At 44.1% G+C, this 26,028-nt stretch overlaps 1 protein-coding gene across 2 annotated transcripts in view; it reads left to right on the forward strand.

Moving 5' to 3' along the window:
- Positions 1-24,386, forward strand: part of LOC146185085 (protein turtle-like) — an 87,484-nt gene extending 63,098 nt beyond the window's left edge. The window contains exons 14-17 of one of the 2 annotated variants that reach the window (XM_084606073.1): positions 989-1,090; positions 3,743-3,883; positions 4,501-4,582; positions 14,042-24,386. In XM_084606073.1, coding sequence (XP_084462199.1) covers positions 989-1,090; positions 3,743-3,883; positions 4,501-4,582; positions 14,042-14,897 — 1,181 coding nt within the window. In that variant the 3' untranslated portion in view covers positions 14,898-24,386. Of the gene's footprint in view, positions 1-988; positions 1,091-3,727; positions 3,884-4,500; positions 4,583-14,041 lie in introns of both variants that reach the window. The other variant, XM_084606072.1, reaches the window with a different exon arrangement.
- Positions 24,387-26,028: the final 1,642 nt, after the last annotated feature.

Genomic DNA, 26,028 nt, shown 5'->3' on the forward strand with positions numbered 1-26,028 from the left:
ATTAGTTAGATGCCCGTACAGTTCATAAAAAATGTGGTCTAGACGTGATTTAGGTAATGCATAGCTCATCCTTGTGATGCTCTTGGAGCCAAGTCTCAATGCCCGGGAGATGATCCAAAGGTTTGACATGTGTACGTTAGCTTAATGGAATAAGGCATGTGGGAACAAGGACCTTGGCTGCATTTTATTGTTGGTCAGAGCTTTGGATTAATGGTACCAGTTAACAGCACATTCTTTGAGGGATGAGGGTCTGTTGGGGAAATCTTCCTGCTGAATTGTTGAAGGGATAAACTTTGATGTTAAAGTCTGTCTCATGTCCTTTGGGCCGTGAGAGCACTATGTGACAAAGTTTGGGCAAAATTCCTAAGAACTTCTTTGCTTTGTTGGCGAAGTTATCAAAGAATGGTGCGCCCCGCTGCTGTGGATCGGTATATATAAATAGTTGGGGCGCTCGACTGCTGGGCTGGGGAACCTGAGTCCTATCTCGGCTACAGTGCATATGTTTCAATAGAGGCGAAATGCAAAGCGCTCATGTACTATATGAAATGCCAGTCCACATAAAGAACCCCATGCGGTCAAAATTATTTGGAGTTCTCGACTGCTGTGTCCCTCATAGTCCGAGTTTTTTTTGGTATGTTAAACCCCATAAACTAAACCAAAGAATAGTTCAGCAATAATTCTTACCACATACTCAAACTCATTCTAGATTCATGTAAAAAGCCTTCCCCTTCACACAACCTGCAGGAATTTATGTCATATTGTCCAAATGATTTGAAACTTTACAGTCCCGAAAGAAATGAGGAAAGGCGACTAATAAAGACCCCGTGCTTTTAAACGTGTAGCCATTCACGCATTGCAGGGTCCCAGAAGCACAGAACTACAGACTTGCAAAACAAAATATTTAAAAATTTTACTATTGTGGTTCATTGCTGCCTTTCTTCCTTAGATGACGTGAAGTTGCAGCAAGGTAAATTTTCTCCTGTTGCAGTCACAGACCTGCCTGAAGGGACCAAGTTCTACATCCGCGTGTCAGCATTCTCCATCACGTCCGCCTTCGCATCAAGCCCCCCGATACTGCTGACCCTTACCGGTATGTTGCTGCTCACCCTGAAGGGCTCTGTGGTCTGACTGCATCGTCATTTGCCTGTGCCTGCTGATGGGGGGCTCCTCTTGTCTTTAAGGAAGCATACAGTTGCAGCCAGCTGAACAGCTTTTCATTCTGAAATTATGGCCAGCACGGCAGAAGGCCCTGATTAGGCTTCTGCAGCACCGCACTGGCTGTGTTGTCGCCATACATTCAAGAGAGGTTGCCATCATTTTAAAGGTCACCATTTGTCAGAAACATTTATTGTATTGGATGTGTGTTTGTCTTCTTCATTGACTCTGTCCCTACTTTAGGGTAAAATGGCTGTTTTTGTTGCTTTCAGTCATTACAGTAAAAGCTGTTGTAGAGTTGGTGTAAACCATATAGCTTTAGCTGCAGTCTATCCTCGTATCTACGGGCTCAACTGTAAGGCTTGATTAGATATTTAATTTATATAATTATTAATATCAGTCAATTGAAACAACTGAATACAATATTAAACCACCATAGTTGGCAGGTTGCAAACGGGAGAGGGGAAATCCCTCTCTCTACTTTAGGGGAGAGGAGGGTGAGGTCGGAATAAGGGGGCTGCCATGGGAAGAACACAGAGGGTGAGGCCATTGAGAAAAGTCGACATGATTCACAATGATGGCGAGGAAGAAGGGAAGGGCAGCAAGGAGTGTAGAAGCACACAGTGGGTTTCAACTATCTTTAGCAATCACAATTTTTTATTTTTGTGTTGCTTCAAGAAATATTAGCTTGTAAGAAATGTGTGCTGTGATTAAATGGTTGAACAAAAGTGATAACTGCTTCTAATTACTTCATGATTATAATATGCTAAGTTGGTCACCTTGGCTCTGTTTTTTTCACCTAGTTTTAAAAAATTGTTACATTTACAAAAAGGTCAAATGAAGCTGAATAAATGCAGTTTTATTGCACAAATTAATTAGAAGTGTGTTTACTTCATGAGTTTAATTTCATGCAGAATTGTAGTAAAATTAGAAAGCATTATTTTACAGATATGTTATCTGAGGAAAAGAATATATTTAATCAAATGTGCAAAAATTTAAACAAAAACAACAGCTGCAGCTGCAAAAAGAACTACCTAAGGTCACATGAACTGCATAGGCCCTAGCTATAGCTGCCCTATTGGGCCTGATAATGGGAGCATGGCAAGCTGTTTTCTGTACTTCCGCATGCCAAATGAATTTGATGTCTTAATTAAAAAATAGTGAGGGTTTAACTCTGGTTAAACCAATTAGTATTATAAGACATGTGGAAGCACTGTTTGGCATATGATTTGGCATCGCTTTGCTTGGTGGTTTACCATTGAGAGGCTGGCTTAGTGTTTGGCAAAGTTTCAAGTGCCTTTATTGCACATATGTTAGGTTTTAAATTCATGGTTAGTCTAGTAGTCTGAAATTGCACAAGTTTTTACTATGCAGTCTGTGTTGGAGCATCTTATCACCCATGTCTAGATTAGGCCTAGCATAGGCATCGCAGTCGCTATGGCAACTGGCGAGGCAGAAGCAGTTTTTGTTTTTTTTGGGGTTCGGCTGTGCCAGTCATATGGACACAGTGTACATTGGAGCATCACATGACTAGATTAGGCCTTTTTTTTAGAAGTCTTAGTTGCTATGGCAGCCAGTGAGACTCTGTGCTCAGCGTCACATAAACTTGAGAAGAAGCATGGCTGGATGAGTCCTCACGTGCTAATATAGAAGAGCTAGCATTGTTGTCAACATCGTCTGAGCATTTGGATGAGCTGCAGAGATGAATAATCAAATGTGCAGATAAAAATGAAATGTTGACAAACTGCCACCGACAGTTTGGGCAGATCATTGCCCTCAAAACCGAATTCCAACATCTGGCTTCAATGCTGGATGATTGGCTGCTCTGATTTGAGCAACGCAACTCCGAATGCTATTACTGTTAGTAATTGCTGGTAATTAAACTGTTCATGCCAACAAAAGTGCCGAGACATATTCTAAGTTGCTTGTGACTGCATAGGCGCTCCATTAAATTACCGGAAGGATTCAGTAATTCGTTTGTTAAGAAACATTTGCAAAAAAAAAAAAAAGAATCTTGGGTTTTTAAGGACAGGAAAGGGCCACCCATTTTTCAGAAAATGAAAAGCAAAAAGTGCAACCCTTAGATATGTGTCGGCTATTTATTCGGACTCAGTCTGTCAGTAATATATTGCTGAGCAGAGGAGAGGGAGAGTGACTTTAAATCAAAATAACAAGAAGCGATGCTGGTTGCTTGCTCATGTGGTCTGGAAACGGTGTATTTAAACATGTGAGGATGTGCATGGCATTGGTCCAAGAGAATGGCTTGCTGAGCGAGCTTGTCTGCAGTCCGCATGAAGTATGTGTTTTCTAGCCGTGGGGATTTTTGACCGATGCATTCCTCATGTGTAGTGGTGTCTGATATTGCTGCATGGGTTTGGTTATACCACTAGCAGTGGTGGTGGTGGTGGTGATGGGCGGGCAGGTGCTCAGGAGAGAGCGCGTGGCATTGTCTGAGGGAGTCTTGCTCAGTGGGACTGTCGTGGGTGCTGCTTGTGGTCACCGTCTCTTGCACGAGGAACACGAGGAGGAGGAGGAGAGGAGAACGTTGTGTTCTTGTTGGCGGCGCCACCAGGCTGCTGTGTTTCAGACCGAGGCCCCAAGTACAAGCGGGACCAGGCCATCATCTCGGGCGTCGTCGGTGGCGTCCTGTTTTTTATTGTGGCCATCATCCTTTCGGTGTGCGCAGTCAAGATCTGCAACAAGCGCAAGCGACGCAAAGCCGAGAAAGGTACGTGCGTGCTGCTCCTTACGCAGCTACAACCGTTCAGGGCACAGTTTTGTCCCATTTCTGCATCGTCGTAACACAAAGTGAGGAGGAGAGGGGAATGAGGCCCTGTGTGGACAGAAGTCGAAGCTAGCATTTCCACCTCCAAAGGGAGGGCACTGCTGTATAATAGAACGAATGGCACGTTCAGCACTACAATTTGCTGCTGCTGAATGTTGCATTGCATAGGCGTAGTGTAACTAGCAGTCCATTTTTTTGGCATGTGCTAGTGGGGACATGAAAGTAGTACTGAGGCATCTAGACAGATGCCTCAGTACTATGCCTGGAACCAATTGCTTTATTTTTGCTATGACACATTAGAGCCCACAAGACTGATTTTCACCTACTGGAGCTAACGGCTGTAATAACCATTCGCGCATTGCTGGTATTCCTGTCCTCGGTAGCACATCCAGAGCTTTTACTATAGCAGTTTGCCCGGGTTATTTGCCCAAAGAATGCAAGGTGCTTTATAAAAGCTAGCATATTGTTCTTGTTTATTCATATTTAACAGTGAACCTCAGTACTTTTGGCAACATACTTGATCATGATGGGGCTCACACTGTGTGCATGCGCTTTTGCAGCGTACATGATGGTGACATGCCCTGTGGCAGACACCCGCAATGGAGGCCACTCACATGGAGGCAGCCCTGTCTCGCTCAAAAAGTGAGTGTTTTTTTTTTTTTTTACACTGATGATTTCTGCTGTGACTTTTAATAGGTGAAACGATGCTGCAGTCATGGTATGCGTCAGCTGAAAAGGGTCATATTCATCTGCTGCTCAAAGAAATTATTGCCCAAAGCCTTAAAGCACTCAAAACAGTGGAAGGTTTTATTTATTTGTTTATTCATTAGTTCTTGCTCGTTACAATTTGTTTATTCTCACTTCCATGATAAGATATGAGAGGTGTGTGTGTGTACATGCACGTGAGCATGGTTTAGCATTTTCAGCGCCCACTAAAGACACAGAAGCGTAAAGAATTAACAATGAAGAAAGAACTGCAGTGGGATCTTGTTGATTTTAACTCAGAGCAAACATTTTGTTTTTACGAACTGCTGCTCTGCCCTACATAAATTGTATATGTTAAAATGCATCAGTTAAATGCTCGTATAACACTGTTATTGAAGCCATCTTTTTCTATAGCATGACACCTGTCATATTTACCACTACAGTGAAACCTTCTTATAGCAAGCAGGTGAAAAATAGTCTATATATAGCAGAAATGCTTAATATTAAATTTCGTAAAGAATGCATGCAAAAGTAAAGCAGTTCGGGTAGCAAAGAGATGGAATGCTGGCAATCCTTATAGATAGATAGAGAGATTTCTCAAGATTTAGTGCGACTTCGAAATCACACACAACGTTCCTGAAGGCTGCAAAGAACTAACGCCACTTAGTTTTGGCTTCTGCACATAGCTACGACAGCAGGCCGAGTGCCAGCTGGAGTGGCTCCCTGCTTTACAGCTGTGTTACATGGAAGATGGCATGGCTGAGTGAGAGCTATCCTACCTCCGTGACAACTGACAGTGCGTGGTACTATGTACAAGGCTGCGACTGACTGTGTCACTGCTTTCCAGAGAATTACTGGTGGGTGTGAGAAACGTGAATGTGTGCTGACTGTCTTGCTAGCATGCCGCTATTGACAACTACAATAGGGAAATGCTAGTGCAAATTTTTGGCGTGAATTCTTATTGCCATCCGAGTGGGCATCGGTTTTGGTATACAAAGTAAAAATCGCACATTCTTGTTAAAAATATTTAGGGAGAGAGTGTTATAGCCACTAATTCTTAATATCTGTATTTGCTATGTCAAGGTTCAGCTGTATATAAATCGACGCATGTATAGCAGCATGGTTGCCCATTGTTTCAGGACATGCACACACACAAAAAGGGAATAATTCTACCATTATAAATGGATACGTTACTGACACATGAACCGAGAAATGAAATGATTTCAGGCTGCGCACGTGTTTCCTTAAAAGACACGCCTGTCACCAGCACCTTTGGACTTGTAGTACGCATTGTCATCAGCATGAAGTGTGCACTTGAAGAAGAGTTGCATCGTTTCATCACTGGTTTTGGATATTTCTGCTAAAAGGATTTTTTCAGCACCATTAGAAGGGGTTGAATGGCAGTTTTCAGTAGTTAAACGTTTACATCTAATGCAGTAAAAGCTTGTTTATTCGAACTTCACAGGACTGGGGAAAAAGTTCGAATTATTCAACATTCGAATTATCGAATGGCCTCAAAAAACTGATGAGAATCATTTGCATTATGGTAAATTTACTGTATTAACTTACTCCCCACTTTTGCCACTGAGAATTTGAAAAAATAAATAAAGTGTTAGCGCTTCCCTCCATTTTGCTCCATCGTTGTCACAGCCCACAGCATATTTTTGGCAGCGCGCCAAGATGCTGCGCATTGGTAACATCATGGTGTGTCTATCTTTTGATGTTAGCCCTAGCGTTGGGAGGAGGCAAACTTAGTCAATTGCCAGCGGCCTTGACACCTTGATAGTACTCATCCTTTATGGTGCAACGCCGTAAGTGGCAGTGTGGGCCCTTAACAAATAGCTTGCGTCGTGTGTGAGGCCTCACCGCACGGTGCACTGAAAGGCACCTGACAAAGCAGCGGAAGAACCACGATGAAAGCGCATAAAAAACACCCACGACCGCTGTCCAAAACACCGTGCAACTGGAATCGATTAGCTGGCTGATGCGCAGCCAGTGATCACTGTTGCCGCGGGTTGGTGCGGACGGTGTGAAGCTCATAACAGAGAAATTGAAATTGTGTAATTGGCTTATTAAGGTGGTGTTGGATAAGGGTACCTTCACATTTGACGTTGCGCGCATGCTAGAGATGCACGGTCAACTGCGCGGCATATAGTTCAGGTTTGAGGAATGCTATTTTAAAATCACGTACAGTGTCGTGCAGTCGTATCCGATGCAGCCTAACCGGTATGAGACGTGCGTAGCGTTATCCTAACCTTACCTGCAGATACTTATCCGTATTTCCAAATACACAGGGGTCGAATTTACGAGCATTTAGTTGCGAGTGTCGGAGGTGATGCGGAACAGACAGCAAGCAGCCACCGCCACAGCTGCCAACCCCCTACCCTCTGGGCCACCACCTGCCGTGCCGGTCATGGATTAGGCTTTACCCACTCTTCCATAGTGTTTTACCTGATTTTTTGGACACGCACAGACTTGTAACTATGTCACTCTAACGTGGGGGCATTTCTTTCGCCCTATGTGCTGGCACCAGGCAGCCCAGACGCGGCGCGGGTTAGTTCGAATTATTCATAGTGGAACCGACTCACATTCAGTTAACGGTTTTTTTCTACAAAGACCTCTGTGGAGCTTGGCTGAAGAGTAGTTCAAATTATCGAGGTTCGAATGAACAAGCTTTCACTGTTCTTTCATTCACCTGCAACTGTATCACTCCACCAACCGCAGGGTGGGCGCCTTTGGCGATGGTGTAGCGGCGTCATCTATGGGAGCTTCATATAATCGCATCGTATCCCAAAAAGTTATGTTGCAATGAAAAAAGGAAGTGTTTTTGTCGGTAATGTCAAAAGCTGAAAATGTGTAGTTATGTTAGAAACGTGCCTTAGATAATGAGTGCTGTCAATGTATCATTTTTTAATATGAAACTATTACCCTGCAATGGGAGCTATATTCATCTGCATAGAACAAGAGAGCATGTTTCTTTCTGACTAGATAGCCATGGCATGCAAGCATCCGCTGCAGATATGGAAGGCAGAGTTTCGTTCGGTAGCAGCCAGTGTCATCAGTTAGCAAATGAGGTTCGGCATTTCAATTGCTTGTATCTTGAGTTTTGCAATGCGTACCCTTCATTTAAAGGTGCTGACTTCGTTTAATCTTTTCATGCACTTCATTCGGAGATGTGAGGGATCTTTTGCAGCACAATAGTTGAGGCATAAGGAAAGCCTTAATGAGCCCATGGTGGTGTACTTTGAAACCCCTCTTATGATATGTTCTCAAAGTGCACTCATGCTTTCAAAAATGCTAGCAACATATTTGTGCAACATTTGGGGGAATATGGCCAGTGAGTTTGTTTGTTTGCTCATTGAGTTTACTAAACAGTGACGAACATTACACACAAAAATTCAAAGTGGGAGTATAACTTTAAATAAAAGAACACACAAGCAACATTGACATAATGCCAGAAATGCTCTTTCAGCTGTAGACAAGTGGTTAGTGTTCTGCACCGTGCAAGTGGCTTGTGAAAGTGATCAGCATTTCTGATACTGCAGGCAGGCCTTTGATTGAATAATATTTACATGGCAGCATTGACCTCAATATCAGTAAGCAATGAGGTTCATTGATCATTGATTACTAATCTCAAGGTTGATATCAGCGAGGTCGGCCTTGCTCTGTAGGTAGCTAGCATCACCTTACAGGAGTGACTTGGGTGCTTGAAACATTGTCCCCTGCAATGTTCTATGCTTTAGAAGACAGGCTGAACAATATCACAGACTATTGCCTGTATCCTACAGCATACAGCTCAATGTGTAATTTTTTACAGGATGTTTCAGTTAGCTTGTTGAGGACCTTTTGAGGAATATATATATATATATATATATCACTGTGCTTGTATACAATATGCTATTTTGATTGAAATTTTTCTGGCACCAGCAACAAGTCGTACCATGAGGCACTCAGCAGTGTGCTTGAAAAATCCAGTAATATTTTGTGGTGTGTACCTTTCACGTCACTGCATATGTGTACAATTGACAATGTTAGTGCTGTGTTGGTACCTGCAGAAGTTGGTGATGTCATTGTGGGTATCTTGCTGGTGGTGTGCGCTGTTGACCATTGCCAACAGGGGTGTCTCTGCATGCCTACCTGCCGTTGACGTCGTTCATTCCCCGCCCGCCTTTCTCTCTCTCTCTCTTTATCACACACAACTGACACCGTTGCCACCAACGGAGGAAAAAAGGTGACCCACCCTTCTCTTTCATCATGCCGCTGCTTTTTTTGGTGCTTCACTGCACTATGAACATGCTTGCTAGCATGGCCAAGCACGAGTTCACAGGTGTAATCCAGCCACAGTGGCCATATAAGAACAAGAGTTAAACACTTGTGTGCCAAAATTTTGGTGCACAGTAAAGAACTCTCTTAAATAATTCAAGTCAGTCTAGAGCCCCCCTCCCAGCATGGCTTGCCTTGTTGCTCACAGTGTTACTTTGAAAAAAAAAATCAACCAGTAGTGACAGCCTCAAAAAAATTCTTTATTCTTCCCTGCATGCAGGTGGCTGGCTTGGAAAGGCCCGAGTTCTGTTTTTCTCTGCGCAGAATCAAATGTGAATGCACCTGTAAAGTTGGGCTACTTGGTTCATTGTGTGTAAAATTAGGGCTGAAAAATCGCTGCTGATTTTGCTAAATTAACCAAATGCGAAGTATGTGTGCTAGCATGTCACATTTCATTTTACCCTTGGTTCGGCGTTAAGATTTTCAAGATTAGGCTTCAGGCAAAGACTGGCGAAATTGGTACTAATGGGGGCCTTAGCAGTAGCACACTAAAAAGTTTTGGGACTGCTTCACTCACCTTAAGAAGGCAGTGCAATAGCATTGTGTTTTAGATCTGTTGCACACAGATGAAGGTTGATGAAGATGACAGTGTGCAGTGTATTGCGCGTGAAAGTGGCAGTCAACCACGGTGTTTGATCGGTTGCGACAGCAGCAAGGCTCATCCGTTCAAGCCTGGGTCCATGTTGGGTCACAGTATGGGCTGTGTGTATTACTCCGCTAAACAGCGAACGAAATCAGTCCTTAAAATTTCGGCAAACCAAACACACTAAAGGCATCAAAAAATCTTGAGCTTATAATTTGGCTTAGTGCTTAGATTTTTTTTTTGTTTTTTTATTATTTATTTTTATTTATTTTCATGGATCACTGCCTTGTCGTGGCAGAGGGGCTTGCGAAACTCGATGAAGTCGTGAGCTCTGCTGTGTAGGGCCGGCCACCCAAGATAGACAGGTCACGGCAGAGAGTTCTGACAAAATGTGATTCACTGGAGAAGGTAATGGCAACCCACTCCAGTATTTCCTGCCAAGAAAACCCTATGGCCAGTCACAATAGCATTAATGATAGGGTGCCAGAAGATGAGCCCCCCATGCTGGAAGGCGTCCCACATGTTACTGGGGATGAACAAAGGGCGATTCCTAGTAGCTCCAGGACGAATGAAGCGGCTGGGCTAAAGCCAAAGGGATGCTCAGTTGTGGATGTGTCGGGAAGTGACCAGAAAGTCCAATGTTGCAAGGAGATATATCACATAGAAACATGGAATGTAAGATCTATGACGCAAGGTAAACTGGATGTCGTCAAGCGAAAAATGGACAGATTGAACATTGATATCTTGGGTATCAGCGAGCTCAAGTGAACCGGAATGGGAGAATTTAATTCCGGCGACCAGTATGTCTTTTATTGTGGGCACGAATCCAGGAGAAGGAATGGGGTCGCTCTCATAGTAAACAGAGGAATGGGCAAAGCAGTGCTAGGGTACAACCCCAAAAACGACCAAATGATTTCACTTCGGATCCAAGGTCACCCATTCAACATAACAGTTATCCAAGTCTATGCACCAACCACTACTGCTGAAGAAGCTGATGTTGAGAGATTTTATGCTGACCTGCAATGCCTTTTAGACAGCACTCCATCATCAGGCGTCCTTTTTCTCATAGGAGACTGGAATGCTAAGGTGGGGAGTGAAGAAATATCCTGAATTACAGGCAAGTCCGGTCTTGGTGAGCCAAATGAAGCTGGACAGAGGCTAGTAGAGTTTTGTCAAGAAAGCAACCTGCCCATAGCGAATACTCATTTTCAACAGCACAAGAGGCACCTGTACACATGGATTTCACCGGACGGTCTGTACAGGAATCAGATTGATTATATTCTTTGCCGGCAAAGATGGAGAAGCGCTATACAAGCAGTAAAAACAAGGCCTGGGGCTGATTGTGGCACCGATCATCAGCTTCTTGTTGCCAAATTTAAGCTTCGATTGAGGAAAACGCAGAAAGCTGGAAGGCCTTTCAGGTATGATCTGGATCAAATTTCATCAGAATATGCTGTGGAAGTGAGGAATCGATTTCAAGAATTAGATATAGAAGACAGAGAGCCTGAAGAGATGTGGACTGATGTTCGTGATATAATACAAGAAGTTGCTACTAAGGTAGTTCCAAAGCAAAAGAAATGCAAGAAAGCAAACTGGTTATCTGAAGAGGCTTTGCAAATAGCTGAGGAAAGGAGGATGGCAAAAGTTAGGGGGAAAGAGAAAGATACAAGGTTCTCAATGGGGATTTTCAGAAAATAGCAAGGAGAGATAAGAATGCCTTCCTGAACATACAGTGCCAAGCAGTTGAGGACAACAGCCAATTGAGGAACACAAGAGCTCTGTATAAGACAATCAAAGATATCAAAGGAAGCTTCTGTGCTAAGATGGGCGTGATAAAGGACAAACGAGGCAGGGACCTCACTGAAGCCTCAGAGGTAAAGAAGAGGTGGCAGGATTACACAGAAGAATGGTACAAAGAAGGATCCGAATGTGCAAACCCAACATAAGACGGTTGTAAATACTGATCTCGAGCCGGGCATCCTGAAGAGTGAAGTTGAATGGGCCTTAGCCAGCCTTGCTAAGAACAAAGCTAGCGTAATTGATGGCATTCCAGCTGAGTTGCTTCAAAGCCTCAACCATGACGCTGTTAACGTTCTGTATACATTATGTCAGCAAATTTGGACAACCCTGCAGTGGCCACAGGATGAGAGGAGGTCAGTTTACATCCCCATTCCAAAGAAAGGCAGTGCCAAAGATTGTTCCAACTACAACACGATCGCGCTTATTTCGCATGCTAGCAAGATGATGTTGAAAATCCTCCAAGGTAGGCTGCAGCAATATGTGGATCGGGAGCTTCCGGACGTGCAAGCAGGTTTTCACAAGGGCAGAGGTACTAGAGACCAGATTGCCAACCTTCGCTGGATCATGGAAAAAGCAAGAGAGTTCCAGAAACCCATCTACTTCTGCTTTATTGGTTATGCGAAAGCATTTGACTGCGTAGATCACAGCAGATTGTGGCAAGCTCTCCAAGAGATTGGAGTTCCAATTTACCTCATCTGTCTCCTCAGGAACCTGTATGAAGGGCAAGAGGCCACAGTCAAAACTGGGAATGGTCTTACTGATTGGTTTCTGATTGAGAAAGGAGTGAGACAAGGCTGCATACTGTCACCCTGCCTATTTAACCTATATGCTGAGTGCATCATGAGGAAGGCCGGTCTGGACAAGTCTTCAGCTGGAGTGAAGATTGCTGGAAAACATATATCAACAACCTTAGATATGCGGATGATACCACTTTAATGGCAGAAAGTGAAGTGGAACTCAAGATTTCTGATGCGCGTACAAGAAGAGAGTGAGAAGCTTGGGCTTAAACTGAACAATAAAAAGACAAGATCATAGTGTCTTGCCCTATCAAGTCCTGGAGGATCAAGGGACAAGAAGTGGAAGCTGTGACAGATTTTCTCTTCTTGGGCTCCAAGATTACCCCGAAAGGAGACTGCAGCCATGAAATTAGGAGACGCCTGCTTCTGGGAAAGAAAGCCATGGCTAGCCTTGACCGCCTAGTAAAGATCAAAGACAATACACTGCCAACCAAGATCCGTATAACTCGTGCTATGGTCTTTCCAGTTGTGATGTATGGATGCGAGAGTTGGACTGTGAAGAAGGCTGACCGCCGAAGAATTGATGCATTTGAATTGTGGTGCTGGCAGAGACTCTTGAGAGTTCCTTGGACGGCCAGAAGATCAAATCAGTCGATAGTATCGACCATAAACCCTGACCGCTCATTGGAGGGTCAAATTCTAAAGTTAAAGCTCAGCTACTTTGGTCATCTGATGAGAAGAGAGGAGTCGCTGGAGAGAGATTTGATGTTGGGAAAGGTTGAGGGTCACCGGAGAAGGGGTAGGCAGTGAACGCGATGGTTAGATGGAATCCTCGATTCGCTGCAGATGAAGTTATGTGATGTTAGGAAGATAGTGAGAGACCGGAAAGCGTGGCGTGATATGGTCCATAGGGTCACGAAGAGTCGGACACGACTGAACGACTGAACTGAACTGAATCTGAAAAGGTTTCAAAATGGACTACATTTTGTTACGGAGAAATTGTGTGTTGTGGTTACTGCAGACTTAAGTTGAATCTGTCTGTATAGAACTCACCGCTTCAATAATAATAGTAAATGTTCCAGAGGAAGGGAAAAGCACAGTATCTGTCACACTTGTTTCTGTGGACACCTGAACCGTGCCATAAGGGAAGGGAGGAAGGTGGGACTGAAAGTGGAAAGAGAGAAAGAGGAGCCGTAGTGGAGGGTAATTTCGTCCGTCTAGGGATCTTTAACATGCGCTGACACGGTACAGCACACGGACGCCTCTTCGTTTCACCTTTATCGAAACGCAGCCTCCACAGTCAGGATTGAACCCGGGTACTTCGGCGCAGTAGTCGGGCGTCTTACCACTGCGCCACCCTGGCGGGGCAAGCAGCTGAAAAGCACCTTGAATGTACTGCATCTGAAATCCCCATAGTGCATGTAGGAGTTGAAAACAGCAAAAGATGCTTTCTGTTACTTCAAGCCACATGGGATGCACAATCTGCACTAGCATCGTACAGTTTGCACAAATAGTATTAATCGCAAGAAAAGAAGAGGGTCCTGATGTAGCATGCAACTAGTGTCTGTTTGTGTAGTGTCTGTACGTGTACCATGCCCAGAAAATGGGGTGTACAGAACCGGCTATAGTAATATGGAGCATGCCTTACCTAGTGAAGGAAGTACCTCACATATGCATAAGCATGTGCCACTGGCACGCTCACATAGGGATTCAAGTAACCATCATTTCTTCCTTACTGAAGGCGTGTGACAAAATTTCAAACATCAGATGCATCCTCTGTAATGTAAGCAGTTGTGCCTGCGCTGCAGACATGTGCTATGTGGTCATTTGGCCTCCTTACTGCCTAACACACAGATATGGTGTTGTTGAGGTTATGTGTGTCTTAAATAGCAGTTGAGTTTGCATGTGATTCCCTTGCTGGATCTGACCATGGTCTGCTGTGTGCCTCTGCAGACACCCGGAAGGCCGAGTACCAGGTGTAGTGGCGACTGGTGCAGCGGGGGGCCTGGGGCCCTGGTGGCCGGTCCCCCCTGAGCCACCGCCCGCAGCCCCAACTGTGTCGCCTCGACGTCCCACCTTGGCGGCGGCGACCACCACGACCCCGCGGGCAAGCAGCCCAGGGGGGCTCCAGCTGCTGCTGCAGGGCTTCCCAGACGACCTGAGCCCCGTGAGTGGCGGCGACCGGTCGCTGCCCAGCACGGTGCCCTCGAGCGCCGCCTTCTCTACGCCTCCGTCCCGTGAGCTGCCCTGCGGCTTCCGGCCCATCCACGCGCCGCCCGCCCCCATGCCCCGCGCTGGCAGCAGCCGGCAGCCGCCGCTGGCCACCAGCTCTCCCCCATGCCTCGGCTATGGCGGTGGCTACACGCGTGAGCGCCTGTTAGGTGCCGTACAGCGGGTCCGTTGCACGGCACTTCGCCATCACAGTGCACCCGAGCTGCAGCTGTCGGCGGGCGGCAGCGCAGCGGCGGCAGCTGCTTCACGGCCCGATTCGGCGAGCCTCACGAGTGGCAGCTCGGGGCGCGGGAGTTCCGCCGGTGCAGCCCGCGGTGACTCTCTGCAGGGCGAGCTACGGCCAGTCGCGGTAAACTTGGTGTCGTCGTCTCTAGTGCCACCCCGTGACCAGTCAGTTGATGAGAACTACGAGTTTGACCCAGCGCTGAGTCCGGCGCTAGGTGATGATGATGACGTTTGGCGTGGACTGAGTGACAGCGAGCTCTACAGCACTGCCTGGGATGCTGAGACACGCTGTGCGGCGCTAAAGCGCGAGTTCCTGCGCCGACGCCGGCGGCCCCTCGAGAGCGCCTGTTGAAATGGGCGGGGGCTAAATCCTCTTCCTAGTCACGGAAGCAATAACGCGTGCCGACTCGCCTACACCAATGTCACAAGCGCAGCCTGTACAGATTCTACTGCAGTGACCTTTTGTAGCAATTCACCCGGTCAACTTTAAGAGAGTCCCAGTCTGCCTTTGTTTAAATCTGGCAACATCCCGGAGCCAAATTAAACCCTTTGTTGGCCGGGGTATCGGTGAGGTGCCACTGAGGTTGGCCCAGCAGCAGCAGCAGCATGTAATCTGGTGGATTGCCACAGGAGGCCACTGCCCGACATCCCCCGCACCCACATCGGCTCAATGCGGTGATGACAACCTGTGTACAGACTGGCGTGCCGTGGCTGCCTCTACAACGGGCGCTGGACGCTCGCATGCGGCAGCTGAGGACGCTTCTGCGTGGTGCTGCTGGCACACTCGGAAAGTGGTCCGGCACGCAAGTTGTTTGTTTCTTCTCTCTTCTCGTGCGCGTCACCGACATAGTACAAGGGCTTCTCGGTTTATTACTACACTGGCCTCACTGTGCGCGTCTGATCCCCTCCAGCCTCGGGAATGAGATGCTTTTCGGGTGGCAAGGGACTCTAGGGAACTCGTATGCATGTAAATAAACAAAGGAGGAGACAAAGAAGGTGGTCGCAAAGCGCCGTAGGTCTCATTACATTAGTCCCCAGAAGCACAGAACTGTAGACACCAAAACAAAAGACTTTTTTGCAGTCGCTTTGCTGTACCAGTCGTTATGGGGCGATGGCGTCCCATATAGGCATGTGCACATTCCAAGGTCACATCCGTGCTCTCTATGTATACGGTTTCATAGTACTTTCTGTGCAGAAAGGAGAGGCACCAACACACACTGCAGCCTGAGCCCTCTGCATCCGTCGGTGACACATTCAGGAAATTTGTGAAAATCATGGCAGCAGGGTGGGAGAATGTTGGTGTCGTTTGTCATGACTTTATATTTATGAAAACCCTACAGCATAAATTGAGACCGTTACGATTACCGACATAGTCAATAAAAATGTCGTGTACTTGTGGTACTGTTAGGATTGACGAGAGAAATTGGAAATTTGCAGCTGGGCTTCTATGCCTGGCATGAGTGTTAAACAAAATATAGCTAGCTGTGTGAGCTTATTTTGCCGTTAAATTTGACAAAAATTAGACTTGGCTAGCCAGATGAGCATATTAATAAACATTTGTAAAGGTGGCTTTCTGAACCCATTTATGCTTGCAGCCTTTGTGTTCGCATGCTCAAAACAAACTTCTTGCATGCATTTGGTGGCTCAGGAATTTTTTAGTACTTATTTTCCACAAAATGTTATTAGGCACCTTATCAGTTTCTCTTCCACTCCTCCTGTGCAGCAGTTCAATGGAGGGATCACTGTCCAGCATGGCTTGATAAACGTTCATAAACAATGCCAAAGACCTCTAAAGCCGTACATTGTTTCACGAGTGCCTGGAGTGTTGACTTTTCCTTTATTTGCACGTAACCTTGTCCCCATGTGTACACTAAAAATTTTACAAATATTTCATCATTTATTTTTATGCCTACATAAAAAGCATTCTCTCACTATTGCTGTGCAAAGGCTGCCAGCTTATTAAGCTCTTTTATCAAACAGAGTGGGCACACCAAAAGTAAATACTTGGCTGACAGCTAGAAGATGGCACGCTAAAAGGCACGGAAACAATGCTGATGCATGCAGATGTATTTATCCAGAAAAGTACCTAATGATAAATACCTTATTATAGGTCACACAGGCAAGCTTTTCCAAGAAAATAAAAACTTAATTCAACAGATATGTTTGGTAAAGCAGAAGAGTGATATGGATTTTGATATTGTTCATGATCAAGATACTGTAGTCCACTATTCAGCAGCAGATATTCTTTTTCTGACAGTCTGATGGGCAGCTGTTTGGCACACTTGTGCTTCTTTTTGGTGAACACTCTCACTAACTTTGTGACTGGAAACAAAGCGACCCATCTTTGGAAATAGTTTGGTCCTCATTCCACATTTTCTGCACTGTTGTGGCAATTGCATACATGAACGACAGCTATCTTTCACGTCCATTTAGACTTATATTTAGATACTGCCCTATTTAAACAGGACACAGCAAAAGCAGTACTTGACATCATGCCAACATGGCTGGACTCTTGCTGCCAAATGTTATGCATTGCTAGTTCTACTTGTATTCTAGACTGTTGAAAGCGCATGTTTTAGCATTGTTTGTGTGCCTTCTAGAATGTCCTTTGTCCACCAGGCTATCGTCTGTCGCAAGCTAATTTAGCAATGCACTAGAAGCCAGGGCTAAAGAGGTGATGTAGCATTCTGTGGTGTTTGCCCCCAAACGACCACTCCACTTGGAAGCCTGCCTGTCCTGTTGTCGTTGCCAGACCAAAGCGTGCTCTTTGTGATGCATGCAACTTTAAATTGGGCATTAGTTGAGGTAAATTTGTGACAGAAGAATTGTGTCAGCTTTTGTCTCACAAGCTAGTTGAGAGGCCACAGTTAGTTATCATACGGAATGCTGCTGCGCTGCTTAGGTGCATGCCTTGAAGTGGATTCACAGAACGTGGTAGTGTGTGCACAGTGTAATGGTTTACGACTGCTTTTTGGCAGTTTTTGTTGTGCTGCTTGCGCAATTTCTGCTTGACAGACTCATTGTAGCTTGGCTCGTTTCTGCGTGCTTCTGCTGCACACACCAGCCCGGAAACTAAGTGAAATGCAGTGTCACATAAACTACAGCACAGGAGTAGTAGATTGCAAAGTAGTGCATGTTGTTTCCTCTTTTCTGTTTTATTTTATTTCGTGTCATTTGTGCAGTTTTTCATGGGGGTACTCTGCAATATGAGAGTGTGTGTACATATAGACCTTTTATCACAATTGTCTAGGCTTAAGAAGAATAAAAGAATTTGAACTTTACCAGTGAGTGCATCAGGGTAGTTAGTGGGGGAGGTGCACTAAACAAGTTCTCTGCTGTGCACCTTTTCTAGGTGCTCCCTGGATGTGACTGTACTGCTTACAGGGCCGGTGGCTTTTCTGTATAACCTGTGATATTATAGGGGACACCTATTTGCTTGCTTTGTTTATCGTCCTTTTTGTTCTTTGTAGCTGAGGCAAAAATGTGTGCGGTATCCGCAGTTGGTGCTGTGATGGTTGCATTGACAAAGGAAGCGGAGGCAGCTGTGGAGATATTTTTTCCCAGCCATTTAGATATCCTGCTAAACAAACTGTGAGAGGGAAACCGTGCAACACCATATTTTTAAAAAAAGGTCAGTCTCTGGTGTTCTGAGGCATCATTTGGATCAGAATTGAGGGCACTCTTTTAAATGGAATCACTTACTTCCTTATACCTGCGAGTGATTTGTTGATTGTTTGCTTTGCCAATCAAATGTTTACACTAGATCATACAGACAGCCTCCTTGTCTAAAGCTCTTGCAAACTTGCACAGCTTTGTCACTCTTTCCATTTTGAGTCATTGTAGCAAAGAAGCACAGATATTTAGTTTTTAAATAGTCAGTCACAGTTTAATGCAGGGGCTGGGTGGATTGAGGCAGGGAGAGCCAATGACCCAAAATGGTCACTGTGGCCACCACTATTGCTTGACCTGCATCTGCACTGAAGGTCATCGAGTGGTGGCATCTGACCTGATCAGAAAAAACTGCGGGATATGCCTTGGCATTCAGATATATAGTAAGGCCACATATATTGAGTTGGTGCTCGGTGAGGCTATGAGATCACCTTAGTAATGGCCCCTGCTGAAGCTATTGCACCATTGTATGGCTAGCTAAGCATGCGAGTTGCTTTGGAGACTGGCTTCCCGGTGGCAGCAAGGGTGTAGCATCACATGCTAGCCAGGAAAGCCATTTGTGTCCTTAGCAGTCAGATCTCTGTCCTGTACCTCGTCTGTCACAAAACGGGTGCCATCGTTTGTGTGCCTGCTCTTTTTGACATTTCTCATTTTGTTGATAGTGGCTGTTTACACTGGCAGTTTCGGCTTTTAGTGAAAGTTTCTCTGTGTAGCATTTGTTGCGTATAATTATATGAGGTTGGACACTTGATGCAGAAACCATTTGCTGGTCTACTTATGCTTCATTTATTCTTTCTGATACATAAGTACACAGCTTTCACCACTCCGCATTTCTTTGAGGTACTTATATGAAATCTGTATGCTACTAGGTATTTGGACACAGCAGGCAAAGGTTTCAGTGTAAGCAAATGCAACACAAATGCATCAGGCATCGAGTACACACAACATTGTTTATCTCGGCCATTTTGTCAACTGTCTTTGTAGTTTTGAATTTTGGTCACAGTGTCCCGTCTTTGATGTGCATTCACATGTTCTTTGAGAGAAAACAAAGTGTCTGCAGCACAGTGAATGGTAACATCACTACCACTTGATATTACAGTGCACTGCAAGGGTTGTGTAGTTGTGGCAAAGCGATGTGCAGTGCTTTACCGAATGTTGTCCGCATGGGAGCACTAGGCACTGAAAAGAATTGTTGCTAAATGTCCTTTCAAATTTATTTGTGATTTCTTCTTTTATTAGTGTGGTACAAATATACATGGACGATGATTAACTGTTAAGACTTGCTTGATGTACAGTCGCTTGCAGTACATTCTTTGTTTATTTTACCTGCATTTTGTTTTTCGATTTTTAGTTTGTTTGTTTTTTGCACTTTTTTCATGCCTCTATGTGAAAACATCAGTATCGACACTGATCGTTATCGATTTACTTGGTGGAGGGAAGCACATTGCCTTAGCACGAGCACCTTACATACACACAAAGCACAGTGCTTTGTTCAGTTTACTGCTTGTGCTCTGAGGGAACAAAGCCCAAGCTTAGTAAACAGCAGGGCCTCGAAGCTATACCACCGGTTACAAAAACTTATTTAAATAAGCTGCGATAGGTTGCTAGTAATCAATCACTGAAAATGATTCGATCACCAAGGGCGTTATACAAAAAATGGTCAGTGCAGTAAGAGATTCAGTGAAATGTAATTTATTACAAGTAATCAATGACTTGTAATGCACTGCATACAAGTCTAGTTTCTAGATATGGAGGAACTTAGCCAGAGTTGCCTGCTTTGTTTTCAAAGTTACTCCTGCTTAGGTATTTAAGTCTCAAATTAAGTATAGTAGTCCTTAATATTTGGCCTCTCATTTTGACTGCTAGCAGTCGTGGCCCAAATGCGGCAGTCAAGGCGCCTAGTCATACATGAACAGGACACCATTACTCATTTCTATATATAGTTCTTTCTCATTTCAAGCAACCAAGTGTATCAGGTTTCTTTTCTTTTCATGCACCTTTGAGACATATTTTTCTGCAAAGTAAATCATGCCAGCCTCACATCATTTAATTAATTTCTCTGCTTATTTATGGTCGCAAGGATGGCACCAAGTCTAACACCAGGTTCTCAGCCAAAACCGGACTAGGGAAACAAACTTCACCCGCAAACAAAAAAAAAACAAAGAAAGGTTAGAACGGAAGCTGAGCACCCCAAAGCCTTCTGCGATTGGCTGCCGCGCGAGCTGCTTCCGGGCGACACGCGAAATTTTCTAAAAACCCAGAAACTGAGTGACAACGATGAGCGGCAATGCTTTGGCGGCCTTCAGCCCGTCGCGCGATGTGTCGTTGCAAATTTTCGCCTCGTGCGGTTAGCGCTTAAAAGTAATGCATGCCAAATTTGTTCTTGGTGCGACTAAGATAAGCATATAAAATATTGTGCATAAAAGCCAAGTTTCGCCCAAAATAAGAAGTTTAAAAAGTGTTTGATGAAAAGGTCATCAAAAAAGCTCAGTTTTGGTTGTGAATTAAAAAAGAAAAACCATTATTATTACTCCTGGGAATTTGAAGCGGCAAAGCCAGCTTTTTGTGGAGGGGAAGTGGCGGCACATCGACTTGCGCAAGCCTGATGATGGTTGCCACCGCAATTTGACTCATCACGTGCTTATAATTGGTTTAGATTTGCACCTTTGGTTGCTCCCACATGTACTGTAATATTAAAGTCTAACAATTTCCCAATAATTCTTGCCACTGATATTTTTTTATATGTGGTAGATAAAGGACCAAGGTTGCTAAAACAGTCAGGAACACAACACTGATCATTAAATGAAAATGACTGTTTCTTGACAAGCACCTCCTCTTAAGCGCCCACTCCTGTGTTTGCTGTAGGCAGCGCTTGTGAGAAATTTCGGCCGAGCAGAAAGGCCAAAGCTCCGCTGCTGTTCGCGACTGCCTGTTTCATATGCTGCAGTCACATTTTGCATTTGTCATAATCAATGGCCCATTTTTTTTTTTTAATGATTTGGCAGTTTATTGCAATTTGGGTTTATCTTTTGTGATGTAGAATTTCTTTGTTTTCATAGCATGGAGCCATTTGGCAAATCGAATATATTTTTCTCAGCTTTCTGAGGATTAAAGTATTTTCTTTCAGAATGCAACCGCATATTTTGCAGGAAAGAAAAAAAAGTCTGCGATAACCTAGGCTGCAAGAGCAAGCACTAGCAGAAACAAAATGTCACCTTGAAAACCTAGTGGTGCAGCAGACCTTACTTAAATATATAGAAAGGTTTGAATATTCCATGTATATTCTTCATTGTAAAACAATTGTTCTAAATGATGTGTCATTTTATTGCTACTAGAGTGTAAGCGCTCTACTACACGGGGTGCAACTTTGGATCTTGCCTTGCTGTGTATAAATGATCTTGACCTAATTAAGCTTAGGTGTCCTAAAGTGAACAGTGAAGCAGGTACAAAAAGTGAGACAGGTACTTCACCTTCCTTTCCCAAAAAACAACTTCAGTAAAAAATATTCTAAACTACTGCGGACTCTAAAGGCGGTGTTAAAAACCCTGTGGCATCTATTGTTAAGGCGAAGCTTGAGCGTCTCCAAATTGCAACCGTCAAACTGCGTAGAGCCTTGCTGAACCATGCAAAACCCTGCCTAACAGAGCTTTTGTTTGTATAACTAGGTTCAAGCCATGTTTAAACTCCCATATTTTTCTGATTGATATTTATGGGGCACATCCTTGGATGTGGCAAAGTGTATCTGACACTTTGCCAGTATCGGTGCTTTTCTGCTAGAGACATCATTCTACAATAACCCCGAGCAGTCTTATCACTGTTGTCATGACTGTGATTTGTTGCTCTCGTGGTTAGGATGTTGACTTCACTAGTACACTGCAGGAAAAAATAGCTCAGTTAAAAAGCAGTGCATGGCTCGTTAGTTGACAAAATGTTGTGTTGTTCCAGTACACTGTGCTGCAGACTGACCTCTGCCTGGTAGACATTGCAGCACTGCACCAAAGAAAAGATTACTTGCTGGACTGTGCTGCTGGGAACAGATTTCCCATTCAGGTGCTCCAATATGTATTCTTTTTTTTTTCCAAGAGGGTTTTTTTCAGCGTAACAGGATACAATACTATTATGCCATTTAACTGTTCAGCTGTATATCCCACTCAGGCTTATTGCATGCTCAGCTAGATTCCGCTTGTGCTTGTTTTCATGTTAGTGCTGGTGGGGACAGACTGAATTCATCCCATGCTGTTGGTGCAGAAAAGTATTTCATTAGGTCTAGCTAGTGCACAGGATGTGAGCACGGACACAAAACTGGTTTGATTAAAAATAAGTGATGTTTTTTTTCCCGCATCTTGCACTCTTCTCAAGTTCAGCCACTGCTTGTAGCGTCCACATATTGCACATCACCAATTGTTAGCACAAGTGATACAATGTGCAGCCTGAAGCTTCTTCCAGACATTTTTCGACACGGATTTGTATCGAGTGTGAGAAAAGCAGCCACTGTAATGTTGGAATCTGCTGTGCTTGCCTTGGCAATGAGAAGTATGTGAAATTTTGTGCATGTACTTATTGCTGCCAGTGTGTGACCACCATGAACGGGTGCCCTTTAGCCTTGCAGTAGAGCTGCTGCCATAACATGATACATCCAGATGCAAATGCTACGAAAGCATGCCTGGCCTTCTGACAGTTGAAATTGCTTCGATTATTTAAGGTGGCAGTGAAAATGAATCCATTTATTGGAAGGCAAGTTTGTAGGCAACAGGCATTTTAAGCAAACGTATGTGCAGCTTGAAAGTTGTTGGGAATATAAAAGCTGACTTGGGACAGTGTGCCATCTAGCTGACTGGTGAAAGGCTTCAGTTAGAAGCTTGAACTCACACCAGAACTGTGAAAAGAATACTCATTTTTTTTTCTTATTTATACATCTGCTCAAGAGAGCCAGGACTTTTTTGCGCAGACCTTTTCTTGTGCATTCTTAATGTTTTATTGTCTCGTTATTGTCGTCGTGTGTGCTTTTTGTTGAGGGCGTTTGATTTGGAATTATAGTTCATTCCACTGCTCGCTGTAGATTGAGAGGATGCTGAGTGATGCTTTTTCTTTTTTCTCAACCAGAAGTAGACATTCATTCCACATTAATGCTTCTTGCAGTAAATTCCAGTGGCACTTCCCGTTTCACACCTCAAGAGTTGTACAAGCAGAAGCTTTCATAGCACTGTTGAGAGCCGCATTATACACAGGTTATTTATTTTCACTTTTGCCTTTGTTATACTCTGTGCACTTGTGTGTCATACTTAGTTTTGTTTTATACCAGTGTGTGTGCGTGCGCATGTGTTCGTGTGTCTGCACACGCTAGATGCGTTTGTTGAATTGTAAGCGTGCTGCCTAGCTGCTTGCATGTGAGTGCTGTGTTGCAGTACCCCCTGCTTTGTTAGAGGCTGTTGTCTTGATGCCTAGGTTGCTGGGTGCTGCATCAGATTGTACTGGGGCAGACCCGTAGCTGGTGGCAGATGTCAGCAGTGGATGCAGAGCGGACACCCTGCAACTATGTGGAACTCCTGGTTGGCAATGTTTTCATCCAGCATCTTTTTTTTTTTTATTTCTGAACTTCTTTTATCGTAGTATCGTAGTTTGGTCCTCTTATGACTGTACTCCAAACAAGTCTTTGTTCTGTACTTTGCTGTACTCAGTGTTCTGCTTGTACTGGTGACTATTGTTTGGGCAATATGGTTTTGTTGTGCAATTTTTTTTCGTCACACTTGGGATTCCCAGGAATAGTATTACTGTAAATTTGCAGGCGTGCACATGTACAAAGAGATAAACAGCAGAAAAAGAAGAACAGTGTGCAATTGTTGCAAGTAGTTCCAGGTTGCCTTTCTTTCTGAGTGGCACCTTAGCGTTTCAGTTTAATTTTGTATTTGTTCGGCACTACACACCAGCAATACATCTGCCACATATTTTGCAGGGTCCCTCTCTGTCATCACAGAAGGCACTGTCTGCCTGCTACCTGTTTGCTCCCAAGCCACTTAGGGAACACGTCTTTCCACCGCGCCCTTACTTACGGTCTCTCCATCACTTATGCTGATGGGAAAATTGTGCATTCTGTACATTTCCAACTGTGTTCTTATGTGTCAACATTACAGTGGAACATCCTCCGATCTACTGTCGCAGAGAATAAAGCGAGACATGGTTTTCTTTCGTGTTTTTCTTTCTGTACATCACCTTTGTGACACAACCTGATGCTACAACATATATGTATACATTATATATATATATATATATATATATATATATATATATATAAAGTCGCCATCCACCTTACCTGCAAAGTCTCAAGCAAAACGCGAGACCTGAGGTTTTGCAGGTTAGGCGGATGGCTGGCTCAATTTGTGTTGTCTGGCTTTTTCTATGCTAGATAGCCATTTTGATAAAAGACTCACCATCTCGGCTCATTCGTGCAGCAGGCATAAATACATAATTCCACCAAGACTATCATGCTGCAAAGTGTTTTGCTTAGTATGTAAGTGCACTTTAGAAACAGCGTCTTAAAAGCATAGTATTGTTAATTTTTAATCATAAACGAGATATGAAATAATATATATAGTTAAGAGCTGGATTGAATACCACTGTACCACACAATAAGAAAAAGATTACAAGACAGAGTAGTAAAAGCTACAGAGAAGGCCTAAGCAATAATAAAAACATGCGCACATTTCTATATTGATTTGTATATTTCTAGTCCTCATAATGCAATACATTTTTGTGCCTGATATTTATGAAGCTATGCAAAGGTGACGTAGAGGCAGAAAATCCGCCTCACGTGCAAGAGGACTGTGGTTCGAATCCCGATGCCGCGCAGTTCCCCACCGGATTAAAAAAAAGAAAGACATCCGTGTGGCGATAGAATTGCATAAACAGGTTTGGGGTGCAACCTATTTGGTGAACACCTCTGGAAACGCACTCCCTTACCAGATCAAGATTTGGCCACCCTGGTGTAGTAATTGGCCACAACCTCCTATGAATACTCTTATAAACCCCCGGCCCTCAGTCCCCAGCAGCTGCAAAGCAACTGACCATGGCGGCGGTCAGACCAACAACTCGGCGAAGGGTGCTAAGAATTTTTGGCTTCGGACAGGCCACCATTGGAAACTGACCCTGGCAATGTTTAACTCTAGAAGCTTAGCTTGTGAGGGTAGTGTGGAGTATTTTTAGAGGAATTAGAGGGCATGAAATGGGATGTGATAGGGCCGGGTGAGGCTAGGAGGCCGAATGAGACATATACTATACTGAAGAGAGAACGTGTTACATTATCGAGGTTTACTGGAGAGACTAGAAATAAGTTGTGCCGTGTTGGTTTAAAGACGCATAAGCAGCTAAGGCCAGATAGGCCAAGCACAAGGTTATAATTAGTTTTTTGTAGCACACTAATTTGTGTAAGACATTTGCTTCCTCTAGAAAACTGAAAACACAAAACAAATCAAGTCCATCTTTACCTAGAATCAATTTTGGGTGAAAAGTAATGCGTTGTCTGCAAAATGGGGTAAATTATTTTTTTCTTGTTTCAAGACCTGTGTATGAGAATAAAATGTGGTTAATAGCTCCTTTCCACATTTTTCGCATTGGGGTTTGTCTTTTTTTGTCAACAGAAAATTGTGTTGTGTGTGAACAATGCAGAGAGGGCCTATAATTACTTTTATGAAACGTTCCTGATGAAGGCACAACTTCCATTCTCCTAAAATGGGCTTTACTAAGTGTAGTTTATTATCCACTTCACCATTCCAGGAAGACTGCCATTTTCCTTTTAGTTTGTGATGTACAAGTTTCAC

This window comes from Amblyomma maculatum, chromosome 6 (genome assembly GCF_055883805.1).
Source record: "Amblyomma maculatum isolate TAMU_Amacu chromosome 6, ASM5588380v1, whole genome shotgun sequence".
Lineage (NCBI taxonomy): Eukaryota > Metazoa > Arthropoda > Arachnida > Ixodida > Ixodidae > Amblyomma > Amblyomma maculatum.